Source organism: Periplaneta americana, chromosome 3 (assembly GCF_040183065.1).
Source record: "Periplaneta americana isolate PAMFEO1 chromosome 3, P.americana_PAMFEO1_priV1, whole genome shotgun sequence".
NCBI classification, from domain to species: domain Eukaryota; kingdom Metazoa; phylum Arthropoda; class Insecta; order Blattodea; family Blattidae; genus Periplaneta; species Periplaneta americana.
In genome coordinates, this window is record NC_091119.1 from 21,172,533 (window position 1) to 21,193,253 (window position 20,721).

The window sequence follows — 20,721 nt, forward strand, 5'->3', positions numbered from 1 at the left end:
CCCCTTGTGCTTGCACACACTTAGCCCACCGATCCTTCCACTGCCGGAAACACCTCTGGAAGTCTTCTTTTGGAATGGTGTTCAGCTCCGTCGTCGCATTCCGCATTATCTCTTCTCTACTCTCAAAATGGGATCCTTTCAGTGGTGTCTTCAATTTTGGAAACAACCAGAAGTCGCAAGGAGCCAGGTCTGGAGAGTAGGGAGGTTGGTGAACGGTTGTAATTCCATGTTTGGCCAAGAAAGTGTGTATCAATTGGGATGAATGTGCGGGGGCGTTGTCGTGATGCAAGTGCCAGTTGTTCGCCGTCCACATGTCTGGTCTTTTGCGCCGAACTGCATCACGGAGTCCCCGGAGAACATCGTGATAGTACTCCTTTGTCACCATTTGTCCTTCCGGTGCGTATTCGTGATGCACAATTCCACGGACATCAAAGAAAACAGTCAGCATCACCTTGATTTTGCTTCGCACCTGCCGCGCTTTCTTCGGCCTTGGAGACTCGGGATGCTTCCATTGCGACGACTGTCTTTTTGTTCCTGGGTCGTACCCGTACACCCATGACTCATCTCCAGTTATCACGGTGTTCAGAAACCCAGGATCAGTGTTGGCGGTGTCCAGAAGGTCCTGTGCAACGTCACGACGGAGGTCCTTTTGTTCCGGGGACAACAACTTGGGCAAGAATTTCGCAGCCACTCGGTTCATGTTCAAATCATCACGCAAAATTGCATGTGCAGAATCTTTACTCACTCCAACCTCTTCGGCAATCTCCCGCACGGTCAAACGACGATCTGCCATCACCAAATTTCGCACCCTCTCAACAACAGCTGCACTCCGAGCAGTTTGGGGCCTGCCACAACGCTGCTCACTCTCCGCTGATGTGCGGCCATCTTTGAATCGGTTGAACCACTCCTTAATTTGTGTTACACCCATCGCATCTTCCCCAAACACCTGCTGAATCTTACGAATTGTTTGACTTTGAGAATCACCAAGCTTTTGACAAAATTTGATGCAGTATCTTTGCTCAATTCGTTCAGTCATCTTGCGAGAAAACTAAATCCGACAAACACCTAGAACAGCACCTTACTTGGCGACCACCAGCCAGTGACTGGCACAAGCGAATGCGGTGAAAAAATTGAAGCATGCGCATTACAGTTCCTCCTTCCACCATGCACAGTGGCGCCGCCTTAGAATCACAACTTTACGCGGGAAAAATTAAGGTCGGATACTTTTTAGAGGAAATATCAGCTGCTAAGTTCAAGGTTAATATAACTTAAATACGTACAAAATTAAACCGGTTTCTCATCCCAAAGCTAGTATAAATTCATTGTGATGTGATCGGTTCTTGTGATCACATAATATATGACGAATAAATACACAACTGATCAATTTGTCAATATCTACAATAATTAATTTAATATGCCGAAATAATAATAAATCGATTAATATTCGGATATATTGATAACCACCGGTAATTATACAGGTTAATATTATCTTATTCAGAGATCATATAAACGACAAGAGCGAAGAAAATGGTACTTTTCTTTTTCGTCGCTTTTATCGTGTATCTTCGCTTTTATCGTTACTCCAATATGCACACCTCAATGACAATGCATGCTTCAATTCTCTCTGATATAGCATCGCTGCTTCTTCTATCGTTTATCTTCGCTCCAACGTGTACGTACCCTTAGAAAGGAGTGCTTTCCCACGTGGTGCAACATAATGGTGGTATCACTGTGTTACATGATGATTCAATGTGAAAAAAAAAAAAAAAAGGAATCATCGATGGGGTATGTAAGAAACGAAGATATTGTGGGGTGGGTTTATATGTGAAAACATTTAGAAAAAGTGAGCGGAAAACAATCGTTGTCTAGATTTATTATATTTACGTACTTACGGATATCGGCCGATTGAAAGTGGTGGTCAGCCATTTTGTGTTTGAGTTTATAAAAGAACAGGAACCGTTTGGATCTGGCGCATGCGCTCCCGACGTGATTCTTACGTGAATTTATTTTCGCGTGTACATTGACATATCAAATCAAACAGTTCCCTTAGTGCTCTGGTTACACACCTTACATATACGAAGGTTAGGTTTGGTTAGTTTAGGTTTTATTAACCAAGTCCGCGCGTGTATAAATCTATGTTTCATGACGTCACATTAATTCGATATTCGATTGTTTTGATTTTGTCTCTGTCACTGTGAGATTAGTTCTGGTGATGAAAGGAGCTTGTAGTTCTACGGCTCGTGATGGTGGTTTGTGTGGAGGTAGTATTTACGGACGTCGGATATTTAGCAGAACTGATGTTCAAGAAGGCACATCCAGATCATCGTGAACGCATGTATTGTTTTTTCATGGAAGTGGGAGAAATGTATCAACGTCTTCATTAATGCGAGGTAAGTGATCGTAGTTTGCTATTTACTGTACTGTTTCGTCGTTGGCATAGGTTTGGTTAGACTATATTAGCGTAGGAATGTTAAATTGGTCGTTATTATAAATTGAAATGTATATATATAAACGGTCTTACTAATAAAAACTCTATATACAGACGTTTAACTGTCTTATACTTATACAATGAGTAGCTCGTTTATAAGTCGTGTGTAAATTCCTTACTAATAATCACTACATACGTCGTGTATAACAGTATATCTGTTACACAGCTACGTCATAGTTTCGTAATTACTTCGTTACGAAAGGTAATAGAATATCTGAGGTTCTCTACTGGACCCGGTAGAGCGCTCTAGTGTGGCGTGTTGAATATCGATAGTACAACTGGCTCTAATCGATTACCACACTACATTTTGGTCAAAGAGTACGAGCTACAGCAATATTATTCTAATAATTGTATGATCTTTGGTTTGTTCTTCTGTGGTTACAAGGTAAACATCATCATAAAATGACAGTCGATACGAACAGCTGTTAAAGGGGCGGCCATTTTTTCCCTATATACAACGCTTAAACAAGGGGTTTCGTGTATATAACTACTGCAAAGCAATTCCCATTGTATAGTTACAGCCTGTTTATACGTCCATAGCTTATTCACGGTTTATTAGTAACGTTTTCTGTCTCAACTCTGCATAAGTCTCGTATAAAAACTATACACTGTTTATTAGTAAGACTGTAAGTGTTTTGTTTTTGCGAATTTTTTGTGTTTTCAATTTACTTGCGAAAGTTGAGAGTTTAGATTTTTTTTAAAGTTATTTCAAAAGTGTAGTGCATCTGATATTTTGAAGTGACTTTTTTATTAAAGCGTAATAATAAGTTCTATCCTTTGAAAAAATGGAAAATTTCTAATATCTTAGAGCAGCCGTGGCGAAAATGTGATCGTGCGCTGAGCCACCGTGTAACCTGCAACGTGCATAGCACCTATGGAGGGAGACGGACACCCGAAGGGGAAGTGAAACAACAGTCTGACTTATTAACGGATTTTCATTTTCCTTACGTCAAGCGCTTAAATATAAATTTATACAGTATAAGGTTACAAACTAATGTTTAGTATGTGTACCGAAGAAAGAAATGAATAAGAAAACATAGGACACATTATCACAACCTAATATTAACTGTCTTCAGAATGTCTCTGAGACAGAGTTTCAAAATCAGGAATTATATCACCTACTGCCAGTCGTAGTTGATCACGAAGGTATATGTCAGTCGTGATCAAATTTGGTTTTTACTATTTTCAATGTTGAAAATAATTTTTCACAAACGTAAGTTGTAGCGAACATGGCTCCAACAGAGCAAACGATAGAACGAAGCTTCAGACATATATATATATATATATATATATATATATATATATATATTTTTTTATTTATATTTATATTTCTATATTTGGCAAAGATTTGAAAAGTTCAACATTTGTCAAGTCCTTACATCTAGCTTTCATTTAACATCACATTGTAAATCAGTGAGTTTAAATTGAAGAGCTATCCGCATTATTCGTACATCTGCTGAAAAAGGGTCGACGTACAGATATAAATAATAATAATAATAATAATAATAATAATAATAATAATAATAATAATTAAACACAGAATAAATATGGGAAATGCCTGTTATTATTCGGTTGAGAAGCTTTTATCATTCAGTCTGCTGTCAAAAAATCTAAAAGTTAGAATTTATAAAACAGTTATATTACCGGTCGTTCTTTATGGTTGTGATACTTGTACTCTCACTTTGAGAGAGGAACATAGGTTAAGGGTGTTTGAGAATAAGGTGCTAAGGAAAATATTTGGGGCTGAAGTTACAGGAGAATAGAGAAAATTACACAACACAGAACTGCACGCATTGTATTCTTCATCTGACATAATTAGGAACATTAAATCCAAACGTTTGAGATGGGCAGGGCATGTAGCACGTATGGGCGATCCAGAAATGCATATAGAGTGTTAGTTGGAGGTCGGAGGGAAAAAGACCTTTAGGGAGGCCGAGACGTAGGTGGTAAGATAATATTAAAATGGATTTGAGGGAGGTGGGATATGATGATAGAGAATGGATTAATCTTGCTCAGGATAGGGACCAATGGCGGGCTTATGTGAGGGCGGCAATGAACCTCGGGTTCCTTAAAAGCCAGTGAGTAAGTAGTAGTAGTAATAATAATAATAATAATAATAATAATAATAATAATAATAATAATAATAATAATAACAACAATAACAATAACAACAACACTTAACCTTTTAATGTTTCATGAGTGACGTAGTATAATGCCATTTTATGTTATGCAACCCTTTCCTCGTAATACTTGTGAACAAATCATACATTTAATATTCTCATAATATTGGCAGCAAAAAAAAAAAATGCGTCCTCCCATCCTACTTGAAACTTTAGTTTTTGTAGAGGTACATGGTTTGGAGAGAGACATTGCGACGATACGCCACTCACAAGTCATAACAAATACAAATGGAACGGAGTTTGCCTCCAGTGAGTGAGAGGGTGGAGGCTGTGGGAGGTAGGAAGCAAGAGAAATGGATAGCTATCATTGCGAGCCACAATGTTCTCGCGAGTCACATTTCCGCCACGGCTGGTGTAGTGCATTGAAATACTTTCAGTATAAGTCGACAGGCGAATTCTACTGGGAAGTAACTTACGTAGAATAACTTTGTGTCAAGTGTCCGGGCATTAAATTTATTATTCTATTCGCGAAATAGTCTTATTTACGTATCACGCGAAATTTTGATTCCCGTAGGAAAAATTACGTGAATCCTTTTGTGATATTACGTATGACAGTATTGTGGAGTGCGCCGAGAAATGCCAGAATTTCAATCAAAACTTTTCTACCAGCAGGTGAGTGTCTTCTGTCTTCTATATGATGGAATAATCATAAACAGGTTTGGAAGCAATGTACTGCTAGTAGGAAGTTCCGTCGGAACAGCTGTTTAGTCGTAAGAGTCTACAGACAGTCGGTGTTGTATCGTTGGCAGCGTCAGCTGGAGATACGAGACGAAATTGGGTAAGTTTATTGTTTATATTATAAATAAATTACAGCAGAACAAATTAAATTAATAATTGAATAATATTAATTAGAAATTAATTATTACTTCGTATATGATTCGTTGGTTCTGATATGCTATTCGAAAAGGTATATTTTGTAATTTGTGCTTTCTGAATTTGTTGATATAGACCTACTGTCATCTGACTTTAAAATACATGTAAAATAAGTATACTCTAACGCATTATTTATGTTATTCTGTGATGTTACGAAGTAACTGCTCAATTCCTTTGTTATTACAGAAGTGTGACGGTACTAGTGGATCACTTACCATTTGATATTAGGCCAGTTCCTTCCGTAAGAAAACTATTTCTTTTGCGATACGTTAGGTTAGATAAGTGTAGGTTAGCTTTGCGTTCAAGTTACCGGTACAATTTTTCGACCTTTTCATTGTGTTTACATACTGTATATGAATGTAAGAGTAGCCTATCTACAGTAGGGTCAACTTCCGATAAGGTCTGCGACAATTGGAAAATTCATAGTGACACCTGTGGAGGACAAGGTCGCAGTTGAGGTTTTACCACAGTCTAGTATATACAGTCACGAAGCTCAATACGTAGTAAATATGTAAACATTAGATAGTTGCTCACCACTAGGATCGCTAATATCGCTTATTACAGGTAATGCAAAATAGTACCGGCACAGTCTATTGTTTCTAGCACCCTCAAAACTCAAGCTTCGTGACTGTATATACTAGACTGTGGTTTTACTATGGGTTCTCCCCTTTCTCCATATTAGTCATTACATAATTTCGTCAACATTCCATAGAATTTCTTCGAACGCCGGCTGGCGATGCAGGGAGGAGGCTGATCTAAGGACGAGTGGAGTTACATGGTCGAAACCTGGATACACAAGCAGACCTTAGCATAATCAGCCGGGAATGCACCTAGCTTGAGAGTTAGCGCAGTAGATCTTGAAAGGTCGCAGTGCTAAGTCGTAGTGCTCTCATTCCAAAATTCAATTCAGTTCATTTTTTCTCTTAATAATAATAATAATAATAATAATAATAATAATAATAATAATAATAATAATAATACTTACTTACTGGCTTTTAAGGAACCCGTAGGTTCATTGCCGCCCTCACATAAGCCCGCCATTGGTCCCTATCCTGAGCAAGATTAATCCAGTCTCTACCATCATATCCTACCTCCCTCAAATCCATTTTAATATTATCCTCCCATCTACGTCTCGGCCTCCCCAAAGGCCTTTTTCCCTCCGGTCTCCCAACTAACACTCTATATGCATTTCTGGATTCGCCCATACGTGCTACATGTCCTGCCCATCTCAAACGTCTGGATTTTATGTTCCTAATTATGTCAGGTGAAGTATACAATGCGTGCAGCTCTGCGTTGTGTAACTTTCTCCATTCTCCTGTAACTTCATCCCTCTTAGCCCCAAATATTTTCCTAAGAACCTTATTCTCAAACACCCTTAACCTATACTCCTCTCTCAAAGTGAGAGTCCAAGTTTCACAACCATACAGAACAACCGGTAATATAACTGTTTTATAAATTCTAACTTTCAGACTTTTTGACAGAAGACTAGATGACAAAAGCTTCTCAACCGAATAATAACACGCATTTCCCATATTTATTCTGCGTTTAATTTCCTCCCGATTGTCATTTATATTTGTTACTGTTGCTCCAACATATTTGAATTTTTCCACCTCTTCGAAGGATAAATCTCCAATTTTTATAGTTCCATTTCGTACAATATTCTGGTCACGAGACATAATCGTATACTTAGTCTTTTCGGGATTTACTTCCAACCCTATCGCTCTACTTGCTTCAACAAGAATTTCCGCGTTTTCCCTAATTGTTTGTGGATTTTCTCCTAACATATTCACGTCATCCGCATAGACAAGAAGCTGATGTAACCCGTTCAATTCCAAACCCTCTGTGTTATAATAATAATAATAATAATAATAATAATAATAATAATAATAATAATAATAATAATAATACCATCATCATCATCATCATTATTAGATTTCTGCGTTTGGTTACCTAAAACCTCTTAGCAACCCGGAACAGTGTAGGTATGAACGGAGTATAGCTTGAAGTGATTCAATGCTACTTAGTTCCGGTTTGTTGCTCAGTGAACATACGAAAACAAAACACAACTATGGGGTTGAAAACTAGTGCTACAAAATAAGAATTTGGTACCGAGCGTGTCATTAGGAAGGAAGAACGTGTATTTTATCAGAAAAAAAGGAGAAAATTTTCATTTGAAACACACAAAATGTTTACAGTCATTGATTGTAATGTGTAGAGACTCGTAAAGCACGCACTTATAGTTTGTTTTATTTTAAGTTTGTGCTGGCATTTATATTTTGCACGTGTTAATTTCAAACTCTAATAATTTGATATAAAGTAACTACTGTAGATGCGTTTTACTTATTGTGAAAATCAGCGGTAGGCAAATTCCGAGCGCCAAGTAGCCATGACGTCAAAAAATTGTATATGGCGCCTGAATTGTTTATTGAGTTCAAAAATTTTTAAGACTTTGATTTGTTAAAATCTAAGTCACTACGGCTAATATATAATGTTAACAAAATTGGTTATAGGAAGAAATTAAAATGTGCTTTTTATATTAATATCGTTACATATTTTGTTACGCATCTCAAGATACTGTCCTACATAGCTTCAGAGCGTCTCTGAGAGCGTGTATTTGCAATGTATATTTTTTATTTCATTGGGTTATTTTACGACGCTGTATCAACATCTCAGGTTATTTAGCGTCTGAATGATATCAAGGTGATAATGCCGGTGAAATGAGTCCGGGGTCCAACACCGAAAGTTACCCAGCATTTGCTCGTACTGGGTTGAGGGAAACCCCCGGAAAAAACCTCAACCAGGTAACTTATCCCGACCGGGTGCAATGTATAGATATTTAATATTGTTTCATATATTTCAGTAAATGTATCTTTATCTTAGCTCGAATAGTTTTCTCCTGAAATAAAGGGGCTGACTCCTGTTTTTTTCTTTAGTCCATCCCTAGTGGAAAGTGATATTCCTGTTGTTCACCGACTTACACACACACACACACAGGTACACGAATAAACAGATGTAGACACTGTATAGCTCAGCCGTGGCGAAAATGTGATTCGCGAGCACATTGTGGGTCGCAATGGTAGCTGTGCATTTCTCTTGCTTCCTACCTCCCCCAACCCCCACCCTCTCACTCTCTGGAGGCAAACTCCATTCCATTTGTATTTGTCTCTGACCTGCGAGTAGCGTATCATCGCAATGTCTCTCTCGAAACCATGTAGACTACCTCTATAAAAACGAAAGTTTCAAGTAGGATGGGAGGACGCATTTTTTGCTGCCAATATGATGAGAATATTAAATGTATGATTTGTTCACAAGTATTACGAGGAAAACGGTTGTATAACATAAAACGTTATTATATTACATGTCATTCATGAAACATTAAAAGGTTAAGTGTTATTATTATTATTATTATTATTATTATTATTATTATTATTATTATTATTATTATCTCTGTACGTCCATCCTTTTTCAGAAAATGTACGAGTAATGCGGTTAGATCTTCAATTTAAACTCACAGATTCACAATGTGATGTTAAATTAAAGCTAGATGTAAGGACTTGACAAATGTTGAACTTTTCAACGAGTGCACCCCAGCACATGTGTGGACTTCGGTCCTATGTTCATAGACATCTATGACGTAGTGCAGAGGACAGCCACTAGAGGGAACCCAAGAGTTGGAACTCAATCAGAGACAATTCTGTCCGACGCCGGGGTTGTATCCGGTGTGGCTTAGTGGATAAAGCATGAGGACGTAGAGCTGAAAACCTTGATTCAAATCCCGGCGCCGGAGAGAATTTTTCTCCGTTCCATTACTCTTTCATCGTATGATGACGCAGAATATCTACATGGAAATTTCATATGTACTTCGGTATATTGAAATAATATTTTCAAATCTTTGCCAAAAAATAAATATCTGAAGCTTCGTTCTACAGCTTGTTCCGTTGAAGCCATGTTCGCTACAACTTACGTTTGTGAAAATTATTTTCAACACTGAAAAAAGTAAAAACCAAATTTAGATCACGACTTACAGACAAATACCTTCGTGATCAACTACGACTGGCAGTAAGTGACATAATTCCTGATTTTGAAACTCTGTCGCAGAGAAATTCTGAAGACAGTTAATTTTAGGTTGTGATAATGTGTCCTATGTTTTCTTATTTATTTCTTTCTTCGTTACACGTATTAAACATTAGTTTGTAACCTTATACTGTATAAAATTGTATTTAAGCGCTTGACGTGAGGAAAATGAAGATCCGTTAATAAGTCAGAGTGTTGCTTCACTTCCCCTTCGGGTGTCCGCCTCCCTCCACAGGTGCTATGCACGTTGCAGGTTACACAGTGGCTCGGCGCACGATCACATTTTCGCCATGGCTGGTATAGCTCATGCATTATGTCCAGACACTCCCCCACTCATTCTACAGATCTACGCACGATATCGGATGAGTCCACTTACGAATTATAGGGGAATGGGTTACTCTTTTCCTTCAACTCTGTAGACACACGCCCGACCTTCCTTTCTACTAATACCCCCTCCACAGAAACGTTATTCCCATACTGCATATTGCGAGTGTCTTGACAAAATGCATGAGCTGTATCGGTGCATGAGGGACGACTCCCTGGTTCACTGAAGCGTGGCTGATGACTTGCAACTACCTCTGCATACATCTATATGATCATTGTACACCTAACTTGCATTCAAAGTAACCAAACGCAGGCCTCTAATAATCATCATCATCATCATCATCGTCAGGAATACGTCATTGTTTTTTAGTACCGAAGATGGTTGGCGGAAGAAAGGGATACAAGTGACTATCGACTAACACTAAGACTGCCATTTTTCTTAAATAGACAAAAACAAATACTGTAGTGTCGATACAAAAATAGGAATCTTTTCAAATACATATCCCGTAGTAGGTCCCAATGTAAAATAAGTTATCTGACCCGAGTGGTAATTTTTATATAAATTTTAATTTTAATCTATGCTGTATATTAGGGTGTAAGATACTACCAAATACCTTACTATAATAATACCGGACAGCTAGCAGTTTTGCGTGCGAACGACGCTGGTGCTGCTACCTACCTGCCGGTGCGGAGATACTCGCGAAACAAGCTGTAATCAACTGCAATGTATATTGTTGCTGGGCTAGTTAATAGATTTATTAATTAGTGCTGTGTTAAAATGTCAGGTGTATGTGTGCTGTTTATAATTGTGACAATTGCAGCATTACAAATTGCTCCAAATCGTACTTTCGATTTCCGACAGTTCATACAACGTGAGTCAACAACATTCTTTAGTAGGCCTAATTCCTTCGTCTTTGTGTTGATAGAAAAATACAAATTAGTTTTTTTATTTAGACCTAATAAATGAATAGAAGTTAAAATGTATTAGATTTTAAGGTTTTTTGAAATTAAGTTTTATTGTTGTCCACATGCCTTTACTAATTATTACAAGCATCAGATTACTATCAATTTTATCTTTGCAGTTGTCAGCAATGCGTATATAAAACATTACGGTAAATTCATTCCTAATATCAGATTGATTTTGTCTCGGTAAACCATAGAAAAAAATATGTAGCAATTAATTACGGAAAGTAATATGAAGTATGCAATATTTCTCATAATATGCAGCTTTGATATAAGATAATAATTTTACATTAAATATTATTCAACATTTCTTAAGTGTTTCATATATAATTCCACATTAGTAATTCACGTTTTAAACAATAGTCCGAATCTCGCTATGTTAATATTTGTATATGTGGACGTAATTCCATCCCTCTCCGCTAGATGACAGGTCCGCGATATTTCGCACTCACGCCAATGCTGTTAGTATACAGCTGTCCGGTATTATTATAGTAAGGTATTTGATACTACTAGCAATAATAGGGATAAATGGGAGTAGTAGTGAAGAGAATTAAAACATTTTGTGAAAATTAATAAAAATATATTAGTCAAATTATCACACACATAACTTAATACAAAATTGTTTCTCACACAACATAATCACACAAATATAGGCAGAATGTCGTTCACAATTTTCAAAATGGCTACAAATACAATCTGGTTGACATCTATTGTGTTAACTTACTGCAAATACCTACCTTGCATTTTCTTAAAATATTTACGTATGTCTGTTGTTTTGTCAAAGATTGTAACAGAAAAGGCACCAACAAGCACCAAGTTCGGACACATTTGTTAGTATTTAATTTGTTAGAAACAGTCCTTACATAATATAAGTTTTTGGGTGCAATTAGGCACTTTTAAAAACACATATTTACTCATGAAACACATTAAAAATTACATACACTATGAATGGAGGAGCTAATTTCTTGTCTGCGAAAACTCTAATATCAAGAGCCTTCGTATTGAAGTAGTACAGGCATTTCGTCATATTAGCGTTGTACTGTTCCTAGGTCTATTACCAGCAGGTTCAGGAGTAATTTACAAGCTTCTTCTTGTTAATGTTTCGTATGTATACACCATTTCGTTAGTTACTCAAGAATGCTTTATAAACTTAATAGTGATAATAAAAATATGAAGAATAACTTATAGGGCTATTCCATATGAAATCGATCAGTAAAAAACCTCGCATTTTTTTATACTCTAATTTTTTCCCTATTTATACAAGGTGCTGAGGGGAGTGCATTTTCAAAAACATACTATCGAAAGTCAAACGGTTTTCGTATTATTGAGCGACAAATTTAGCGTATTTTATAAAAACAAGCCTCTTTCAGCGCTCAGAACTCTGGAACCATTTACTGCAGAACATTGAACGAGAGCTCATTTTGAAGCTGACATTTGGTAGGTTATGTTAAGTAATTCTTATTTTTATTGTACACAGAGAGACAGATAATCTGATTTTACTTGCTTTTAGGCTTTTTGGCCATTTGTAAAAATGTAAAACAATATTGAGAAAAAAACCTTGCATTATTAAGAGGGATTTGGCATTGTTTGCTTAGTGGTACGGCAGTAAGTTTCGAGGGTATTAAATAGATTATTTTCACACGCCTAGACTTGAACGGCGCAATATCGCACGCACTGGCCGAGAGCTGGAGATAAGCGAGCGTTGGGCGTCATTTTACTCCTGTATTTATGAAAACCTGTGATAAAGCTAGCACAACCATGACTGCTAGACGACACATCATGTGTTTGTCTCCTGGCCTTGCTTGTCTTCGCTAGCTTCCGTCTCACAGTCAGCTGGTTAGTTCACGCGCGTACTATTTATTTTCTTTATTTGATATTTTCAATACTTATTTATTATCAACGTGCTATCAGTAAAAAATATGTGTTTATTTGTACTTTCAATGCGGAATCTAACTATATATTTTTAAAATATTTTTTCCTAGCCAACGGCGTCTTAATGAAGAAAAATCTAAATTTCACCATTTCCATAAAAGTAAGAAAATATGCTTAAATGTCAATATAAACTTTAATTTCTCAGCATCAAAATAAACCATGATTTTGATCATTGGGTGGATGGATTTCGGAGCTACAACAGTTTAAATTTGCTAATTTTATGAAAATACGATAAATTTAAATATTTTAAATTTAAACACTATGAAGTTCTGATGCCTCAAACTTCGCACAAAGCATTGTATCACAGTTCTCTACGTACAAAAAAAAAGTTTCATTGTATTTAGAAATTGTAAGGTCAATTTTCTCTATATTTCGGTCGATTTGAGATGGAATAGCTCATACGTAGCGAGGTACATTTCAAATGATTATTCTAGAATTTTTTGGTGTGTTGAGAGAAAAGTCCCTCCTCTAGTCACATGTTGTAAAGCAGGGGTATCCAAACCGCGGCCCCCGAGCCGCATACGGCCCGACGGCCTATTTTAAGCGGCCTGGGATGAAATATTGTAACTGATGAATTATTAAGTTAAGTAATTTAAATAAATAACAACTTCATTGCCTTAATATTTAAATTGTGGTGTTATTTTACCTGATTGAGTAATTTCGATGTAATTTCAATCATCCTCTGAATTCTAGTGAGTTCCCGCGCGCTTCCTGATTTGGTGGGGTGTGTTGTGTAGAAAACGGTGGGTGTTCTGAAAAGTCATTTGAGTGTTGAGGATGTGTTTTTTGTTTCTCATGCCAGTTTCTATGTTGCTGTAGTTGTGGTTGGAGTTTGTGATGTATTCTGCGTAAGTTGACTACAGCAAAAAGAATGTCAAATTTCACATTAGTAAACTGCATTAAAACATTTGTCAAATTTTGGCTGCGATTCCTAATGCTATTCTACATTTTGGTATTAATTGTCCTTTAAACATATGATTCCTAATGCTTTGAAAATCGGCTTTAAAGTTTAACTGACGTTTTATTTAATCCTGTCCTTGATCTCTCGTGGGTAAAGCAATGCAGCCCGCTGACAAAAAAGATTGAAAACCCGTGGTCTAAAGCGTCATGCTTAAAGGCCCATTCATAATGAAAATTAAACAGAAACATAACATAAACACAGAAGTTTGCGGTCAGGTTACCACATGGGATCATTCACAATGATTCACATAAACACTGACATTAACATTGCCGTTAGATGTTAACATGAAAGTTTGCAAACTCCAAACTTTCATGCTTATGCTTACGTGATTTGCAAACAGTACACGATCGTAGAGCGCTGAAGTATACGACAGAATATGAGGAAATGACGTCGTTGTTATGTTTCCATGGTTACCAAGTATCTTTGCGGTTACGTTTATGTTCCCATCGTGAATGTTCTTGATTGTAGCGTGTTTACATTTTTTGTAAGTTAACGTTTACGTTATGTTTAATTTTCATTGTGAATGAGCCTTAAGACTAACCATAAGGAATGCTCGCTGGTTTCAAAGAAATTTTCTCATCAATTTCGGCCAGTGTGTGGGACCGGTGTCCATTCAGTATCTTAAGAATTTTGGGAGCTGCAGTGAGTAGCAAAATCTGGTTTCGAAAGCCAGCTATAATGGTTGAGAGGAATAATCGCATTAACCATACGTTACCTCCACACAGGTTAGGTGATCCTTAACGTCTTCTGAGGCATGAGGACGTAAACCAGTAGTCGGCTAATAGGCTTTGACCTTTGACCTTTTATGGAGCACCTACTGGACATGTGTTAGGGCTGTATTATTTGCTACAAATCAGAAACAGTCGCTGTATTTACAAAAATTTGATTACTTCCAGACTTTCAATATTGCATATTAATAAATAATTGTTGCTGTATTACGTACTACAAGATTTCAATGGTCACCACTAGGAGCATTGTTTTACAGCATTGTTGCCATTACTTATCGAATGCCCTAGTATGTTCTGATTTCATTTCTGAGCTCCGATTTTCACTTGCGTCCATCTAACTTATGATTTGGAACTAAGGAAAAATATAATAGTTGAGACAAAAAGTAAATACAGCAAATCTGCAGTGCTCGGGAAAAGTGACACAAGTCAGTTACCACAAACGTTTTTTGATAATTTATTGACAACTTACGGAACATCTGCTCGCTTGGAAAAAAAATACATAAGTATTTCTCACATTACAATAATTCATACTGAAAAAATCAAATCAACATAAACCAGTGCAAGTTGTCAATAAATTATCAAAAAGGTTTGTGGAAACTGACTTATGTCACTTTTCCCGAGCACTGCAGAAATAATCCCAAGCAGCAAACAAGAAAACTAACGAATGAAGTCTACTAAAATGCTTCTCGTTAAAAATAATGTATATGTACAGAGTGTAACAAAATTGGTGTATTTTCATGTGGGGACTTATTGTGCTATAAAATGAGTCTTAGGGCGGTATTCAGAAACATCACTTGAACTTCACTTTCACTTACATCCGGCTTTAGTAGGCTAGATAGAAAACGGAGAATTTATATTCAGAGTCACAATTTAACTTACACTTTAGCCATAACTTAGCCAAAAGCTAGTAAGATTTAAGATACGTGGAGACCAACATTATGTGCTATGTGATGATGAAGAGAAATAGAAATTTCCCTCTTATCTTCTCGGTCTTCAGTGCAAATAAAATAATGACAACGTGCTCTAGAATAATACATGTATATTACGATATAAGGTTGGAAAATGCTCTTTACAAAATCTAAGAAAATTTTGAAAAACGAGCAACTTCCGATATTTCGTAATGCATTTCACAAGCGTATATTGTAGCCTACAGTATTTTTTGCACGATAGTATATTTTGAAAATAATATTTAAAAAAAATCTTAATATAGGCTACAGTACGTACATTACACTATGAACAGTTGACTGATGTTAGCAGTCTGGCCAACGTACAAACTTCACCATCAACTTCAATATGAAGGAGTAAAAATGATTCAGGTACTTGTAATATTTCGTGTTGAATTGGAATAATTTTTATTTCTTTTTGTTAAGTGAAGTTTGAATTGTTTAAATAAAGCTCAGTACATTTCAAATGTAGTGATTTATTTCGTATAATGTATATTTATTGACGCTGCGTTTTGCGTATGAATTTTACATGCATTGTAGGATTGTAGCATGCATAGAAGGCAGTAATTTTCATTACAACTCTAGAGCAGTTATTTGTAATATTTCAACATACTTATCTAGGTTGGCAACTCTGAATTCAGTAAAATCAACTTTCAATCGTGGCGACCGTTTGTTGTAACGACGAGAAAACAAACTATCGTGCAAAATCCTATTTTGAACTGGTAATGGAAATTATGGGAAAACGGCTGAACAGATTTTAATGAATAACCCGTCATTTTGAAGCTTGACATCCAAGAATTTTCAGAAAAATAATAACTTTCAGTGAAGCGTTAGTTTTCCTACATAATTTTCCTATTTTCCAAAATCCATCTTTCGTCAGTTTTGAAAACTAACAGTATTTCAGAATAAAACAAAACACACACTACAATAAACAATATTACACGAAGGCCATGACCTGCAGGATTGCTGACATATTTAGAGTTCAGATGGCTCAGATTCTCTGACATCATAATGCCAATATGTCGATCTTCATTTGTGAAGTTTTTTGATAACATATAAAACTTCAAAACTTACAGGTCTGATTCTCTGGTCTGTAGTTTTTTTTCTCAGTACAGCTATGTATTGAATATTAAGAACTACAAAACTTAAGAATGTTTGATGACATATCATTAAAAATGAAATGTTATTATAGTTAATGCAATTATATGAGTGTTTGGCATTAAAACATTCAGAGGGAGTATGTTTCACTATTATGGAAGCAAATAACTTTCAAAATGTCTGGTATTCTTCATTGAAAATAAATCTGAACAATTTTTATTTGAACTTAGTTTGCAGCATTTGCTGCACAAATCACTAGTATCAAATACCTTACTATAATAATACCGGACAGCTGTATACTAGCAGCATTGGCTTGAGTGAGAAATATCGCGGACTTGACATCTAGCGCAGAGGGATGGAATTACGTCCATAAATATTAACATAGCAAGATTCGGACTATTGTTTTAAACGTGAGTTTCTAATGTGGAATTATACATGAAACACTTAAGAAATGTTGAATAATATTTAATGTAAAATTATTATCTTATATCAAAGCTGCATATTATGAGAAATATTGCATACTTCATATTACTTTCCGTAATTAATTGTTACATATTTTTTCTTTGGTTCACCGAGACAAAATCAATCTGATATTAGGAATGAATTTACAGTAATGTTTTATATACGCATTGCTGACAACTGCAAAGATAAAATTGATAGTAATCTGATGCTTGTAATAATTAGCAAAGGCATGTGGATAACAATAAAACTTAATTTGATCAAAAACCTTAAAATCCAATACATTTTAACTTCTATTTATTTATTAGGTCTAAATAAAAAAAACTAATTTGTATTTTTCTACCAACACAAAGACGAAGGAATTAGGCCTACTAAAGAATGTTGTTGACTCACGTTTTATGAACTGTCGGAAATCGAAAGTACGATTTGGAGCAATTTGTAATGCTGCAATTGTCACAATTATAAACAGCACATATACACCCTGACATTTTAACACTAGTACTAATTCATAGAACTATTAACAAATTAACTAGCCCAGCAACAATATACATTGCAGTTGATTACAGCTTGTTTCGCGAGTATCTCCATCCCGGCAGGTAGATAGCAGCACCATCGTCGTCCGCTGGTAAAACTGCTAGCTGTTCGGTATTATTATAGTAAGGTATTTGATGCAAATATGTGAGTATTTGGCATAAAAACATTCAGAGGGAATATGTTTCACTATTATGGAAGAAAATAACTTTCAAAATGTCTGGTATTCTTCATTGCAAATAAATCTGAATAATTTTTATTTGAACTATTATAGATTTAGTTTGCAGCATTTGCTGCAAAAGCCACTAGTATATTTGTAAATGTAAATGTTGTAAATGAAAGTACACCAATTGTCTTACACCTTTGTTTATCATTCACTTGTTCTCGAAAATGAAGTGGGTAGTGATAGGATATTGGGCAACTTTCAAAGTTTTGGAAAGTAAATTTCTAGCTACTATTCTTAGTGATTTCATATTTCTCGGAATTGATATTCGGTGAGCTCACGCAAAATGGTCCAAGTGCAACAACATTCCGTAAATAAAACTTCCCAAGGCTAAAAAAATGGAAATTTGAGCAATAAATTTGGTTCTCAGAACATATAATCTTATTCCACCCATCAATAAGTTAGCACGTATGAAACTGTAATAAATGCAGTGGGCAGGAATCCCATCCAAAGCTGTGAAGTTCAGTTCCACATCTCAAGAACTACGAAGCTCTAGGCCGAACCAAAAGCCTCCTTCCACTGACATGTTGAAGCCAGTCTGTACGATCTTCATAGGCATGGGAGTCTTGGCGATCACTTTCAAGTTGAACGCTGACAACAGATGCGCAAGCGCAAGCTTCGTCTCCATCAGAGCGAAACGGCTTCCTAGAACACGAGAACAAACGCATTTAGAATTGGACGGAGTTACGCAATAATAGACCAACCGACAATTTGAAAAAAGATGAGAAATTTCCACAAATCTGTTGACATGCTAATTTAACTCTGAAAAAATCAAGAATGCGATATCTGAATTTTGCTGCTATTTATAAGCAAAAATTCGTTTATTACATTAAATGCATTTCGGAATATGTATTATCTGACTTTTTTGTGTTAAATTCTATCGTACCTGGTTTACATGTTTCGATCTATTATGGGTCATCCTCAGAACTGGTCCGCTGTTCTTCAGTTGGTTCCCAAACAATATATCAACAACATGAGTAGGTTCCCCAAGTTCAAATATAAACAACGTGATTAGGTTCCCCATGTTCAAATATCAACAACGTGAGTAGGTTCCCCATGTTCAAATGTCAACAACGTGAGTAGGTTCCCCATGTTCAAATATCAACAACGTGAGTAGGTTCCCCATGTTCAAATATCAACAACGTGAGTAGGTTCCCCATGTTCAAATATTATCAACGTGAGTAGGTTCCCCATGTTCAAATATCAACAACGTGAGTAGGTTCCCCATGTTCAAATATCAACAACGTGAGTAGGTTCCCCATGTTCAAATATCAACAACGTGAGTTGGTTCCCCATGTTCAAATATCAACAACGTGAGTAGGTTACCCATGTTCAAATATCAACAACGTGAGTTGGTTCCCCATGTTCAAATATCAACAACGTGAGTAGGTTCCCCATGTTCAAATATCAACAACGTGAGTTGGTTCCCCATGTTCAAATATCAACAACGTGAGTAGGTTCCCCATGTTCAAATATCAACAACGTGAGTAGGTTCCCCATGTTCAAATATCAACAACTTGAGTTGGTTCCCCATGTTCAAATATCAACAACGTGAGTAGGTTCCCCATGTTCAAATATCAACAACGTGAGTAGGTTCCCCATGTTCAAATATAAACAACGTGAGTAGGTTCCCCATGTTCAAATATAAACAACGTGAGTAGGTTTCCCAAGTTCAAATATCAACAACGTGAGTAGGTTCCCCATGTTCAAATATCAACAACGTGAGTAGGTTCCCCATGTTCAAATATCAACAACGTGAGTTGGTTCCCCATGTTCAAATATAAACAACGTGAGTAGGTTCCCCATGTTCAAATATAAACAACGTGAGTAGGTTTCCCAAGTTCAAATATCAACAACGTGAGTAGGTTCCCCATGTTCAAATATAAACAACGTGAGTAGGTTCCCCATGTTCAAATATCAACAACGTGAGTAGGTTCCCCATGTTCAAATATCAACAACGGGGATGAGGTAGGCTAGTTATTGCCTATAACAGCACCTACGATAATCGATCATGACCAGTGGCTTCATCTACATTAAAATATAAATGCCGATCATAAGTTTCAGTGATTAGCAGAGTAGTGCCAGTGAAAGTACAGGACACGTTTGTTACAAATTTTTACCAGTAAAGAAATGAAATTATGAAGTTATTCGACGCAGCGTGTTCAGCAAGCACAGCATATTTTTAACCTATTTACTACCGGAAACAGTAGTTGATGGTCCTAAGTCTGTATAAAATGGGAAGGAAATGTTTTCTGCCTTTGTCTAACGCGGGAACCAATTGCAGTACACAGATGAAATCAACCTGGAACCAACTCGGGTGTAGCTCTGGGACGAACTGGGAACCGACACACAGATTTGGGAACCAATTCCAGTACGCCCAACTGGTCGTTGTTGGTCTTGGCGCCTCTTGTTTTGTTTCCTGTGAGGGTGTGTTTGTGTGGTGTATTGTGGTGTCAAAGAGTGTGTGTTCTGAAATTGAGTTGTGTGTTGAGAATTTCGTTGGGGTATGTTTTTGTGTGTCTGTATATTTCATATTGTTCTAGTGTGTTTAGTTAATGGTTTTTTTGGTTGAATGTGTAGTATTTCCATGTCTGTGTTGATGTCTCTGTAGGTGTGGTTAGCATTTGTGATGTGTTCTACAGAGACATCAACACAGACACGGAAATACTACACATCCAACCAAAAAGCCAGAAACTCAACACACTAGAACAATACGAAATATACAGACACACAAAAACACACCCCAATGAAATTATTCTCAACATACAACTCTATTTCAAAACACACACACTCTTTGACTCCACAATACACCACACAAACACACCCTCACAGGAAACAAAACAAGAGGCGCCAAGACCAACAACGACCAGTTCTGAAGAAGACCCATAATAGGTCGAAACATGTAAACCACGTACGATAGAATTTAACACAAGATAGTCATAG

The 20,721-nt window shown here is 36.5% G+C and overlaps 2 protein-coding genes across 2 annotated transcripts in view; both read right to left on the reverse strand.

The window, feature by feature from the left end:
• Positions 1-20,721, reverse strand: part of LOC138695829 (cytochrome P450 9e2-like) — a 449,657-nt gene that overhangs the window by 191,605 nt on the left and 237,331 nt on the right. The gene's annotated exons all lie outside the window — the stretch shown is intronic.
• The window catches only part of LOC138695830 (cytochrome P450 9e2-like), a 56,037-nt gene continuing 46,776 nt past the window's right edge, over positions 11,461-20,721 (reverse strand). The window contains exon 8 of the mRNA XM_069820098.1: positions 11,461-18,423. Within this exon, the coding sequence (XP_069676199.1) occupies positions 18,254-18,423 (170 nt within the window). The 3' untranslated portion in view covers positions 11,461-18,253. The remainder of the gene's footprint in view (positions 18,424-20,721) is intronic.